Source organism: Corvus kubaryi, unplaced genomic scaffold, assembly GCF_017639235.1.
Source record: "Corvus kubaryi isolate FWS band 111438036 unplaced genomic scaffold, C.kubaryi_AGA036_p1.0 split3-37355, whole genome shotgun sequence".
Classification (NCBI taxonomy): domain Eukaryota; kingdom Metazoa; phylum Chordata; class Aves; order Passeriformes; family Corvidae; genus Corvus; species Corvus kubaryi.
This window is the reverse complement of record NW_024582089.1, coordinates 143,113-156,218: the sequence shown is the minus strand read 5'-3', so window position 1 is coordinate 156,218 and position 13,106 is coordinate 143,113. Positions and strand designations below refer to the sequence as shown.

At 51.3% G+C, this 13,106-nt stretch overlaps 1 protein-coding gene across 1 annotated transcript; it reads right to left on the bottom strand.

The window, feature by feature from the left end:
- Window positions 1-1,501: 1,501 nt before the first annotated feature.
- Window positions 1,502-11,689, bottom strand: TIMM17A (translocase of inner mitochondrial membrane 17A). The gene is made up of 6 exons (XM_042015943.1): window positions 11,584-11,689; window positions 6,897-6,996; window positions 5,410-5,473; window positions 4,537-4,665; window positions 3,879-3,989; window positions 1,502-1,842 (listed from the first exon to the last, which is right to left on the bottom strand). The coding sequence occupies exons 1-6, from the start codon at window positions 11,607-11,609 to the stop codon at window positions 1,772-1,774; spliced, it is 501 nt and encodes a 166-aa protein (XP_041871877.1). The 5' UTR covers window positions 11,610-11,689; the 3' UTR covers window positions 1,502-1,771.
- Between the last annotated feature and the right edge of the window lie 1,417 nt (window positions 11,690-13,106).

Genomic DNA, 13,106 nt, shown 5'->3' with positions numbered 1-13,106 from the left:
GCCCTGGCTGGTGACAGCTCCGGGGCTGTGACTTCCCTTGGGGCTCAGCAGGGCAGGAGAGGTGTCACAGCCTGGCAGGACCATGCCAGAGGCTCCTCCTGGTGCACAGGGGACAGTGACTGTCAGGGTTGTAGAGGGGCAGAGGCCAGCACAGTAAAGCCCAGCTCAGGCAGCTGAAGGCCACTGCCTGACCTAGGGGTGAGGGAGCAGTGTGGGCAGAGCCACCACAGCCCCTGTGCCACCTGTTCCTGCCCTCCCCCACAGGTGGGGGCATCCTTTTGCTGAGCTGTTTGGATGTGGCCCAGCTTTGGAAACCCCCCAGGCTGGGGCTGGCGGGAGCCCCCAGCACCGGCAGCAGCAGGTCCTGCATCCCCCATCCCACCTGGGCAGAGCCTGACCAATCCTGTATCCCACCTCTCACCCAGGCTGAGCCTGCTCCCAGACACAGCACTGCTGGCAGAGGTCACCCCGTGCTCCAGGAGGTGACATGGATGAGTGTCCACCCCGTTCCAGCAAAGCTCCATGATGCACAGCCAGGCCTGGGACTGGCACCCTGGAGCTCCACATGGATCTGAACAACACCCGACTGCTCCCCCTCTGGAGGTTGGGAAAACACCAGGGATCTGAACACCCAGGTTTGGATACTCAGGGAATCTGCAAGTGTAATTGTCTCTCAGAGCACAGACACTCACCTGAAAACAGAAGAGACACCACCCGAGTGACACAAATAGAGAAAACTGCCTTCAAAATCTGCCCGAGGAACCAGGGAAGTGGCAAAGCAAGAAGAGCCTTTACACACACACACAACACAAACACACAAAAGGCACTTTTGTGTGTAAGGGTTTGAAAATTACAAACCAGTGGTAACTCTGAGGGATGAGACACAAGCCCTGGTAGTCCCGGGGTGATTCTGGGAGGCAAGGGGGTGGAAGATGTCCCTTCTAAGGACACAGGAGATGATCAGGCTCTCACACGTGCATGCACATCTCATGCAACTCTAATCTACCCACGTGTCAACATTACTGTGAGCACTTCTGCTCCTTCCATCCTCTGCTTCCACTACATGACTGACTTGGTTTCCTCCTCCCTGGGCAGAGGAAAAGCCAGGACTGGCTCAGATAACATTACTCAAGTCTTTCTGGATACTGTATCAGGAACTGCCAGCACACAATAGCATCGAGTTAATTAATGAGTTGCAACAGAAGACGCTGCTGGATGTTATTTTGTAACTGCTGGCAAGAAGGAAGGGGCCTCCACGGCTGCAGTTTAAGGACAAAACCGCAGAGCAGATGTGGTAACTCTGCTCAGGCCACGATCCGAGATGAAAAGCAGGAGGCTGTGCTGGCAGCAGGTGCAATGCTTCCCCCTCCAGCCCCATAACCTAAATCCAACAGGGAAGAGGCTACCTTCCAGCTGTGTTCACTGCAGGTGCGACATCCCAGAGGAGACTCCAAGACTTTCACTCCAGTCTGTGTCCAAAGGATGACAAGACTCTCTTTGGTCCTTGTCTTAAACCTCCTTGTATTCTACCAGACATGTGTAACATTACAGCAACGGAATATATCAGGAATAAATAGATTTTCTTTTCTAAAAGTTCTCCTGAGCAGTTTGACATTAAGAAATGCTGCAGGTCCTCCTGGCATGGTGTGTAAGGGACAACCACTGGTGTTAAGTACAAACCCCCTCCGCATCCTCCAGGTGGGGACCGCTCAGGAACAGGGAAGGAAGTGGAAGAGGAGGAGGAAGAGGAGGAGGCGGTGGCTGGGAACCATCACTGGTACTGTCGGTAGTCGCTGAACGGGGGTGGCTGGAGCTGGGATGGATCCTCTGACAACTGTGGGCCTGGAGCAGGGACAGGGGAAAAGGCAAATGAATACCAAAAGACAAGAGATTCTTCCTATTAACAGGATTCACAACTGGTTTGTTTATATAAATCCCTCTTAAAATTAATCATAAATCCCGGAATGGTTTTGGTTTCATAAAAAGTTTCAAAAATTGCATAGAATCCCAGACTGGCTTGGGCTGGAAGGGACCTTAAAGCTCATCCCATTCCCACCCCCTGCCATGGGCAGGGACACCTTCCACTATCCCAGGTGGCTCCAAGCCCCACCCAACCTGGCCTCGGGCACTGCCAGGGATCCAGGGGCAGCCACAGCTGCTCTGGGCACCCTGTGCCAGGGCCTCCCCACCCTCCCAGGGAACAATTCCTTCCCAGTATCCCATCTAACCCTGCCCTCTGGCAGTGGGAAGCCATTACCCCTTGTTCTGTGACTCCTGGCCCTTGTCCAAAGACCCTCTTCAGCTCTCTTTTAGGAAAAGTACACTGTGCAAGCTGCTCCGAAGACAAACCACTTCTCTCCAAGTTTCACAGAATCATGGAATTGTGGAATGATTTGGGTTGGAAGGGACCTTAAAGCTCATCTTGTTCCATCCCTTGCCATGGGCAGGGACACCTTGCACTAGACAAGGTTTTCTAGCACGGAAATGAACTAGAGCAGGGAGAGGGAAATCTTTCCAGTCACACAAAGCAGCTGGAAACTTGCACATTAGTGCCCTTGAGGTGACCTTGGCCCCTCTAGAAAGGTTTAACCACGGTGACTTGCCCAACAATAAAGCAACCAGTGAAACGGAACAAGTGTGGAGTCAGCTTCCTGATCCACTGCCTGCTGCTGGAGGGAGCAACACAGCTGTGGTGGGACAATCCAGAGAGAATTAATCATCATGGACAGATGATACACCTTCTCCAAGGCAGATGAATTTTAAAGCATCTTTAAAGAACAGAAATTGTCATAGTTTAGGTTGGATGAAGAATATTGGTGAACAAACCCAGAAGAGGATTCACTTGGGAAACAGTGACCTACTACTCATCCAACACTAGCAGTTTGTGTTCTTCCCAAAATAAGGTGGAGCATTTATCCTACAATGAAACGCTGGGAGAAGCTACCAGTGTTAAGCCTGAAGAGCAGAAGGCTCCAGGGAGACCTTAGAGACCCTTCCAGTGCCTAAAGGGGCTCCAGGAGAGCTGGAGAGGGACTTGGGACAGGGGCCTGGAATCACAGGACAAGGAGGAATGGCTTCCCACTGGCAGAGGGCAGGGTTAGATGGGATACTGGGAAGAAATTCTTCCCTGTGAGGGTGGGGAGGACCTGGCACAGTTTGCCCAAAGAAGCTGTGGCTGCCCCGTGCCTGGAAGTTTCCAAGGTCAGGCTGGATGGGGCTTGGAGCAACCTGGGCTAGTGGAAACTGTTCCTGGCTATGGCAGGAAGTACAATGAGATGGGCTTTGAGGTCCCTGCCACCCCAAACCAGTCTGGGATTCTGTGACAGAGATATTTAGGATTTTCCACGGGAAGCATTCACACAACAGCTTCTGACTCAGTGAGACCCCTGCTTGCATTTTACTTGGGAAAGAAGTCAGGGATGCAGATACTGAAGCAGTTTAGAAGAGAATCACCACCACGTTTTTTGGAAATCGGTGTATCTGTATCTCCCAGGTCTTTATCATCTCTTTTACCCCAGAGTTCCCCACACAGACCACCGCCTGCCAGAACCACCCCTCTTTTCCACAACTTGCTGCCTGCCATTCCCTCAAACCATTGTGCCCCACCCCTGAGTAAAACCCTTCTGCCACCATGTGCCAGGTGTGTGGCAGAAGCCAGGGACAGCAGGGACATCCCTGCTCTCAGCCATGCCACCTCCAGTCTCCCAGCAGGAAGCAGCTGGTGATAACCTCGTGTCATCAGCACCTGCAGCTCCTCCTTGGCTTTCCACAGCCTCAGGAGCTGGCAGGGCAGTGCAGATTCACTCTAGGATAAGAAGATGACTGCCAGGGGCACATCAGCAAAGCAAATCCTTGTGACACATCCTCTGGCTCCTTACCATTTGGGAACTGTGTGGAGGCAAATCTTGTCAGCAGAATTCCTGCTCCTTCGATCAAGGCCAGGAGAATTCCTCCCATCGCAGCAGATCCGACCATGGCAACAGGGCCATCTGGGAATGAAAAGCACAAACCAATGCTTTTCATTTCTTTGCTACATGTCAGAATCTACTGAATCCTAGGATGGTTTGGGCTGGAAGAGACCTTAAAGATCATTTTGTTCCACCCCCTGCCATGGGCAGGGACACCTTCCACTGTCCCAGGCTGCTCCAAGCCCCGCCCAACCTGGCCTTGGACACTGCCAGGGATCCAGGGGCAGCCCCAGCTGCTCTGGGCACCCTGTGCCAGGGCCTGCCCACTCTCTTCATGCAGTCTTGACCTCTCCTAAAGCAGACTCAGAGCAGTAATTTTGCATCCATTAAGCTGCATTAAAGGATAATTACTGGGCAACTCCCTCCGCCCTCCCTTCAAGGAACACCAGGAACATTTGGGAGCCTGATTATTACTTTCCTAAGCAGAGGAGAAAAGCTTCAGATTATTTTTCAGCATCTGAGACAGCAAATTCCAATTTGGGTGCCACAGACTGTTGCTTTGCTATAACAATGAGAACTGTACGTTTAGAGAGCACGAGGTTTTCAACTGATATCCCTAGTTTCTTACTTCTTGCAGCTAAAATGGCTCCAGTCAGGGCTCCGCTCGTGATGGAATTCCAGGGATCTTCCTTCCCTCTCATCCTGACCATACTGCAGTCAATCATGGAGAAGAGACCTCCCCAGACAGCAAAACTCCCTGTTCCAAATCAAACCAAAGCCACTTTGGAGAGAGCAGAGAAGCCAGTTGTGCTGCACAAGAGGTGCTGTGGCATTACTGTGCTCCCTTTCAGACATGAAGTAAATTCTAACTCATGAAGAACCAAATACAGGTTAAAATAAGTACAGGAAAATTTCCGACTTGTCATTATCCCCCTCTCCCCCCATTTTATATATAATCTCACTAATCTACAATTAACTACAGAAAGTTTATCAAACTGTGATTATAATGGAACTTTCATCCTAACAAAGTCAGATTAGCTAAGGGAACTTCCAGATGTATCCCTTTTTAATGTATTTCCTCACAGACAATGATGCAGAGTCATGTCACACCTCACACCACACCCAACCCTGCTCCTGGGGCCTCAGGAGCTCCTACAGCACATGCAGGGACACCCCCAAGTTCTATTTTTGATCCAAGCTGGATCACTTCTTGTAATGAGTTAGTTTTATCTTAACCCCCTGCACACCATGAAGAGGCTCCAGGGAGCTCTGCTGTTCATGACCAGTCATTACTGCTGGCTTATCACTCCAAGAACACAGACTGTTTCCTCCCCAACCAAACTCATTTTGGATATATCAGAACTCTATTTACTCGTTGCTTGGGCCAACAAACTTGCTGAGACCCAGCTCAGGTGTCAGTGCACCTCCACCATGTAACATTTCCAAACTCTGTTATCTGCCAACAGTCAATTCTGTGCAACAAAACCCCAAAATTCATTACCTCCCAGTTGTGGAGCTCTGGTTTTAATGGCTGTCAAACTGCCACGCAGCCGGTGGTTGACACCCTAAAATAAGAGAATTTAGTTAAAATAAAACAGTAAAATCTTACAGCCAAACTGAGTCTGCATTGCAAAAACCTGCCAAAGGTCCAACACCCTTCTGAGCCCCCTCAGCAGCTTGCGAGGAGCTGAGACAAAGTGTGCTTTACACCTATTTCACTATTTATCACTCCCTTACAATATTCCTGTCAGGTACATATGGGAATTACAGTTACCAGGCAGGAAACAATTTGGGTTCACAGTCTGAGGGGCCCAGTGTGACTGAAGGAGACATTACAGTAACATTTTAGCAGGATAAGCAGTGATTTTTCATATGTATCATTTTTTCTTCCTATCTGATGGGCAATCCCACTAGCTGTGCCACTTCAGTCATTCCTGCAGGTGGAATATACAGTCTTTGTAGCCAAGAGAAGCGAAGTCATGCTGAGCCTTCCAGAGTCCAATACTCAACATGTCACCCAGGACCTCACAGAACAATTACACATTTTCTCACACTTTAACACAGTTTAAAGAATATCCACCAAGTTTTATTTTTGTTACAATCACACAGAAGTGAGGATAGGTATATTTAGCAAGTCCAAAGCAATATTAAGAATCTAATTAAGCACACAGTCCTTTTCAAGTGAAGTGTCTGCAGGATCTGACTAGTTCGGAAAGTTAATTATTAAACCCACCTCAAACCAACAGCTAATTGTCAGAGTAACATCAAAAACACCTTTTATATGAAGTCAGAGAAATTTTAAAACAAATGTTCAAGTAGCAATTAGATCTTAATTTATCAAATGTCTCTGCAATGGGTTTATAGCCAAAATTTTGCAGCAGAAGTCCTGAAAGTGAAAACCAACTTGCATCAGCAAACCTTCACTGCCGTGTTTACTCACTCCTGCATTGAAACCAAACCTGAGCACTGAAAAACTGAGTTAATAAAAAGGGCAATGATTAAATAAGAGATTAATTAAAGAAAACTATACCTTTTAATATAAATCTGAAGGAGAAAAAGACTCTTTCATTGAGTCATTCCATGTTTCAAAAGAAAGGAAGAGGCCAGGAAAGGAAGGAGAGCCCAGGCTTCATGTCCCTCCATGCAGACAGAACCACAAGCAGGAGATCAGCCAAGGTGGATGTTTCCTGCTGCACTTCCCCATCCCAAGGGAAATGTTCATCACTTAGGGAGGAACAAGCTACCAGTATCCCATTGTGGCCACCAGAGCAAACGGGGAAGCAGCAATTTTATCCCAAAAAATGAAGGACCCCACAGATCTTGAGCCAGGACAGATTCTCATGGTCTGGATTAACGATGTACAGGTCTTTAATCAGCCCTGCGCCCTGCACAGGGATTTCTTCTCCTTGCCCTTCACTGCCACGCTCCCTGGGGAAGGACAGTGGAGGCAAGAGTGCAGTCCATGCACCTTCAGAGCATTTTACTCACCACTGGGGAATTTCGGAAGCCTTTGATAGCCTGGAAAATGCCCCCTCCTATGGCCCCCATGGTGAAGGCCCCTCCGCAGTCATCCACTATCCTCCAGGGACTGGAAAGAAAAATAGAGATGAAAATATTAAATCCCATCATGTTAAACAGTGTAAGTGACTGGGATGGATCCAGCACTTCAGCACTGGTGTAACTGGGGTGAAGATAGAGCCTGGTGGCTTTTCTGTTTCACATCCAGCTCACTGAGCAGGCAGCAACAAAGAAAACAAGAATATTACAGCAAAACAAACTTAACCTTTGCCAGAGTCTCCTGGCCCACTTCCCTGGAGTGGGAAGTAGCAATTATACAGAAATGCCTGAACTCCTCACACACGGCAGAGACATACTTCCATCATGGAAAACTCCTGCAGAATTCCAGCTCTGCCCTACTTACATACTGTAAATAGCTTTAAATTCCCTGATCTCATTCTTCTCTTGACCTACAGAGAACTGAGGTAGCAAATTCCATGAGACTCTGCTCCCAGTTGGCACAAGACACATTTTCTTGAATCATTCGCTCTTTTCATTAGTTCTGCTTATTTAAGTGAGACTTCAAAGTTACCTTTGCTGAGCTGGAAAGGTTTTTCCTCGTGCACTCTGGATCTTTGAAGTCCACCCAAACAAAACAGAGATCCCTTCAGAGGACTAGCAGCCACAATTCCGGCTCCAACATCACAGAGCAGCCAGGAAAACCCTGCACAGAAGCACCTTCCTGCAGCACAGGCTGTCAGCACCTGCCAGGGGAGCCTTCATTTGGCGTTCAGAACCTCTGACAAGAACTGGAGCCTTGCAACCCTAAACCAAACTCCTAAACTAGGTGAGCTTTAAGATGCCATTAACTTCTGTTGTCACTGTGGGTAATTTCAGAGCAAAAAAAAACAAAGCTGTTTGGTTTCTTTCATCTTGTATTGAGATCTTCCAGCCAAGCACTCAGGTAATTTAACTCCTGCACTGCCAACAACCAGAAAATGCAAAAATCAGCCTAAAATAGCATGAAGGTCACAAATCTGAGCACCATGGCAAGCTCGGTGTTTATGTCAGGTAGGAACATCAATGAGTATTTCCTATTTCACTTGGAATGTCATGTTTCTGTTCCTGAGGACCCCCTACAGCTTCCAGCTCCTGCACATGAGGACACCATCCCTGACCTGCCACCTCCCCACCTTACAGACCTCCTCTAGCGAGGGGTGACAAACCTCCCTCACCGTGCTGCAGGCTTTGCCACAAAGTGTTTTGTTCCTGAACAAAGTATCTCTAATTTGCAGTCCCTTCTCCTGCATGTTCTCCCCGGCTCCTCACGTTCATGACCTACTTCCAAATCTCCTCCTGCACAGCCAGCCCTGCCCCCTTCCCAAGGGAACTCCTGTGTGCACAGGTCACACTCAGTGCTGCCTTCGCTTTTGTACCTTGGATCCATGGGTTGTTCCCAAGGCACCAGGAGCCCACCCAAGTGTCACCACTGAGTGTCCCCAGTGACAGCCACATCCAGCTCCCAAACCCACATGGCCTCAGGAAGCAAGGCAGTGTACTTTATCCTTCACCTCCTGTTTGTCTGTCCTGCCTGCACATGGTCTCGTCCTACCTCATTACAACCCCCTCAGCCCTGACTGCATTCAATAATTCAACAGTTTATTTTCCTTCTGCTCTTTCCTGTACCAGGTAAAGGTTCCAGGCACACTCTTGTCTGAGATGCCAAGATGAAAAGCAACTCAAGTCTTTCTTCTCAGGGATTTTTTGTTGTTTTGCTCTCACATCTCCTGTGCAGATTTTGATCTCCCCTGTTATGAATAACACATCTCATCCCAATTCTCTCCCTTTGTTAATTCTCAAAGAGTGATCTTTTTAAAAGGCTTTTTGGAAACTTAAATGGATTATGTAAAGCGGGCGTCCCTTATGCACAAAGTCAAGGAATTCCAATCTACAAATCATGGCTGCTTTTTCCCGAAGCCTCTTAATGAGACCCCAATCACGGAATGCTTCCCTCTTTAACCTCATTAGCTGTTACCTTTGGGCTTCCTAATTTTCCTTTTAAACTACTCTCCAAGATTTTCTGAGCAGCTTTTAAATGAGAGAACCTCTTTGATCCCAGCACAGCCAGCCTGTGTGTCAGCTCCTCCAAACTCCCTCAAAGCTGACACAAAATATGCCCAGCCCTGGCACTGCTTGACCTCATAAAGAATTGGAGGAGAAGAGATTATTCCATTGTTAATCTGGCACTTATCTACAAGCACGGTATTACTGTTAATTGTTTCCCTGACTCTGAGGGAAGCCCCAGCTGCAGGGAAATGACATGTGGATAAGGTCGGGTCCCTGATGGCACCAGAGATTTCTCAGAGATGAAAAGAGCAGAGGGCAAGACTTCACTTTTCCCAGGGCTCCGGGGCAGCCACATACCAGCTCTGGATGCCTGAGAGAGGGGTGAGTCCTCCCTCCAAGCCCCACGGCATCCTGCAGTTCTCCTGACAGCTGGAAAACTACTGGAATCAGAGGCCACCACACTTTAAAGAACAAAGGGCACTTTTCTCTGTGCCAGTGGCTCATAGGTAACCCGCCCGACCCCAGGATAGCAGCTCCTGGGGGCTGGGTAACTGGGTGACCAGCAGCAAAGGGGTCAGAACAATGGAGGACACCAGCAGCCCCCCATGGCTTGGCAGTGAAACATCTCTATTGCACAGCATTAAGGACACAGGTTCAAGCTGTGCCTGGGGAGGGTCAGGTTGGATATCAGGAGGAATTTCTCCACAGAAAGGACTGTCAGGCATTGGAAGGGGCTGCCCAGGGAGGCAGTGGAATCTCTGTCCCTGGAGGTGTTCAAGGAATGACTGGATGTGGCACTCAGTGCTCTGGTCTGGTTGACAAGGTGGGGATAGGGCACAGGTTGGACTTGATGGTCTGAGAGGTCTTTTCCAGTCTCAGTAATTCTGGGATTTCCTGGAGCCCACAGCAGTCTTTTAATAAATACAATTTACTCTGCTCATGACCAGACTTTATGCTGTAAAAAGGCAGGGGTGGCATTTATGGAGAAACTTAATACATGTCAGCAGAGCAACCTGCAAAGTTTGGGAAAAGCCTCATGCACAGTCACAGATCTCTATCTGCAAAGGCAAGCAGAATCTCAGGACGATTTGGGCTGGAAGGGACCTTAAAGCTCAGACCATTTCACCCCCTGCCATGGGCAGGGACACCTTCCACTAGCCCAGGTTGCTCCAAGCCCCATCCAGCCTGGCCTTGGACACTTCCAGGCACAGGGCAGCCACAGCTTCTCTGGGCAACCTGGGCCAGGGCCTCCCCACCCTCACAGGGAAGAATTTTTTCCCAGCCTCCCATCTAACCCTGCCCTCTGGCAGTGGGAAGCCATTCCCCCTTGTTCTGTGATTCCAGGCCCTTGTCCCAAGTCCCTCTCCATGCTGAGAGAGAACTCTGCCCAGGATTCAGTAACCCTGCACCTGAGCTTGCATTTAATCCGTTTATTACTACAAATACAACCTTTGACTTGCAACCAATGTGTTTGTGCAGGTCTACAAAGACAGTGCTGAACCATGACAGGATTCAGACACTGCCAGTTTGCCATGGAGAGGGCCAGGGGGCTGGGCTAGGCTTATGGAAATAGGGAAGGAGAGGGGCAGGGCAACTGGGGGGTGAGGGGAGCCTGGGGGGGCCAGGGATGAGGGGGAACTTGGGGGCTGAGGGGAGTTTGAGGATGAATTAAGGGTGAGAGAAGGCTGAGGAGGGGGTGGGGGAGGCTGAGGATGGAGGAAACTGAGGATGAGGGAGAGAACTGAGAAAGAATTAAGGGTGAGAGAAGGCTGAGTGGGACGTGGGGGAGGCTGAGAGTGAAGGGGGCTGTAGATGAAGGAAGGCTGAGATGAGGTGCTGAAAATGGTGGCACTGAGGATCGGGGGGCTGTGGATAAGAGGAAAGACTGAGGATGGGGGACTGAGATGGTGGCTGAGGGGGGACTGAGAACTGGAGGGGCTGTAGGTCGGGGAGAGACATAAGGCAAGCTGAGAATGAGGGGGGATTGAGGATGGATAGTCTGAGAATGACGAAAGGACTGAGGATGAGGAGGGGAGCTGAGAATGAGGAGCCTGTGAATGAGGGAGAGACTGAGAATGTGAGCAGCTGAGGATGAGGGGGGATTGAGGATAGGGAGGCCGATGACGGGGGGCTGAGGCCGAAGGGGGTTGAGGATGAGGAGGCACTAAGGATAAGGGAAGGCTGGAAGGGAAGCTGAGCACGAGGGACAGAGGTGGGGCTGCGAATAAAGGGGTGCTGAAGGACCGAAGCGCTGCCCGACGTGGGACCGTCACTGCAGCGCCCTCCGCCCCCGGAGCCGCACGAGCGGCGCAGGCCGCCGGGCCCCGTCGGCTCCTGGCCGCTCCGGGAGGCCGCGCGGGGCTCGGCAGCGGCGGGGTTCGGCTGCCCCGGCCCCGAGCGGGCCCCGCGGAGCGGCCTCCGCCGCTTCCCTCAGGGGGCCCCACCAAGGTCAACCCCGCCCCTCCGACGGGGAGCGGCCCCGGGCGCGCCCGCAGCGCTCCCCCGCCCTTTCCCGGCGCTTGCGGATCCCGATCCCGATCCCGATCCCGATCCCGATCCCGATCCCGATCCCGATCCCGATCCCGGCCCAGGCCCGCTCCGCTCCCCTCACCAGGGCTCGCGCGCGTACTCCTCCATCTTGCGGGGCCCCACCACCTCCCCGCGCGCGATTGGCTGCGGCGGCCGCACGCCGGCCAATGGCAGGGGAGGGCGGGACGAAGCGCGAGGCAGGGCGGTGTCTGCGCGTGCGCCATGCCCGGCCCCGCCCCCTGCGCTGATTGACAGGTGCCGTGATGGTGGGCGTGTCGCCGGGCCGTGAGGGGAGAAATCCCGGAGCGGGGGATGCATTGGGTGGGACGGACCTTAAATCTCATCCAGCGCCACGCCCCGCCCCGGGCAAGGATACTTCCGCTATCCCAGGCTGCTCCAAGCCCCGTCCAGCCTGGCCTTGGACACTACCAGGGGTGGGGCAGTCACAGCTTCTCTGGGCAACCTGGGCCAGGGCGTCCCCGCCCTCACAGGGAGAGGAATTCCTTCCCAATATCCCATCTAAGCCTTTGTCAGTGGGAAACCCTTTGTCCTGCCATTCTAGGCCCTTGTCTAAAGTTCCTCTCCTAAAAGTTCTCTTTTAGGAACAGTACCTGTGCAAGCTGCTCCAAGGACAAAACACTCTGCTCCAAATTTCATGAAATCATGGAGTAGTTTGGCTTTGAAGGGACCTCAAAGCTCATCCTGTTCCATCCCCTGCCATGGGCAGGGACATCTTCCACTGTCCCAGGTTGCTCCGAGCCCTGTCAGTCTGGAATGTCAGGGCCCAAGCCCACACCATTCCCGATGCTGCTGCAGGAGCTGGGCTGACCTTGCATGTCCCAGGGGATGCTCCTGTGGCTCTGTGTACAGCTGGAAGCGGGGACTTGACATCCCTTCCACCAGATCAGTTCCCTGGGCAGGCAGAGCTGGAATGCAGAGAACAGTGTCTGTGATGGCAGGAGATTCCCGGGCAGCTTGCAAAGCTCTCGGCACAAGATGAGGCTGTTCCCTCTTGTCCCATCGCTTGTTCCCTGGAAGCAGAGCCCTACCCCCACCTGGCTCCACCCTCCTGTCAGGGAGTTGTGGAGTGCAAGAAGTTCCCCTCCCAGCCTTCTTTTCTGCCCTGGAGCCTTGCCCCGTCCAGTGGTTTGCAGCCACTCGAAGTTCTAAATTGCTTATTCTTTTCTACTCCTAATTTAACATTACACGCTCTGCTGTCCTGTAAGGGCAGCAAATCATTCGGTAGCAAAAACTGAGTGCAAAACAGGTTGTTCTCCAACAACTTAATTGTTTTAATATTGCTGAAGCACCAGGAAGGAGCTAGAATGCTCCACCTGCTGTGTTGGGTTTTGATGCTTTAAAAGACTCCTCGGGTTTCACGAACAGGTGTGTTTGACCTCATTTAAGGTGGGGGGTGGGAGTCATGCAATTTTGGAGATTCCTGGGAGGTGCTATTGTGGCTTCTGCTTTGGCCAAGAAGGGGAGATGGGAAAAGTAGGAAATCGTGGCCTCTCTCAGCCACCAGAGCAGCTCTCCCCACTCCTGTGTCCTCTGGTACTGCTGTGGTTTCATCCCCCTGTGCGGGGCAGTGGTGCGGCAACACCT

Bases quoted from the DNA above. Each gene is read 5' to 3' on its own strand.
- TIMM17A (XM_042015943.1), bottom strand. From the start codon at position 11,609: ATGGAGGAGTACGCGCGCGAGCCCTG. The intron at 6,997-11,583 runs GTGAGGGGAGCG...TTTTCTTTCCAG, and splicing joins GAGTACGCGCGCGAGCCCTG to TCCCTGGAGGATAGTGGATG. The intron at 3,990-4,536 runs GTAAGAAACTAG...TTTCATTCCCAG, and splicing joins AGCCATTTTAGCTGCAAGAA to ATGGCCCTGTTGCCATGGTC.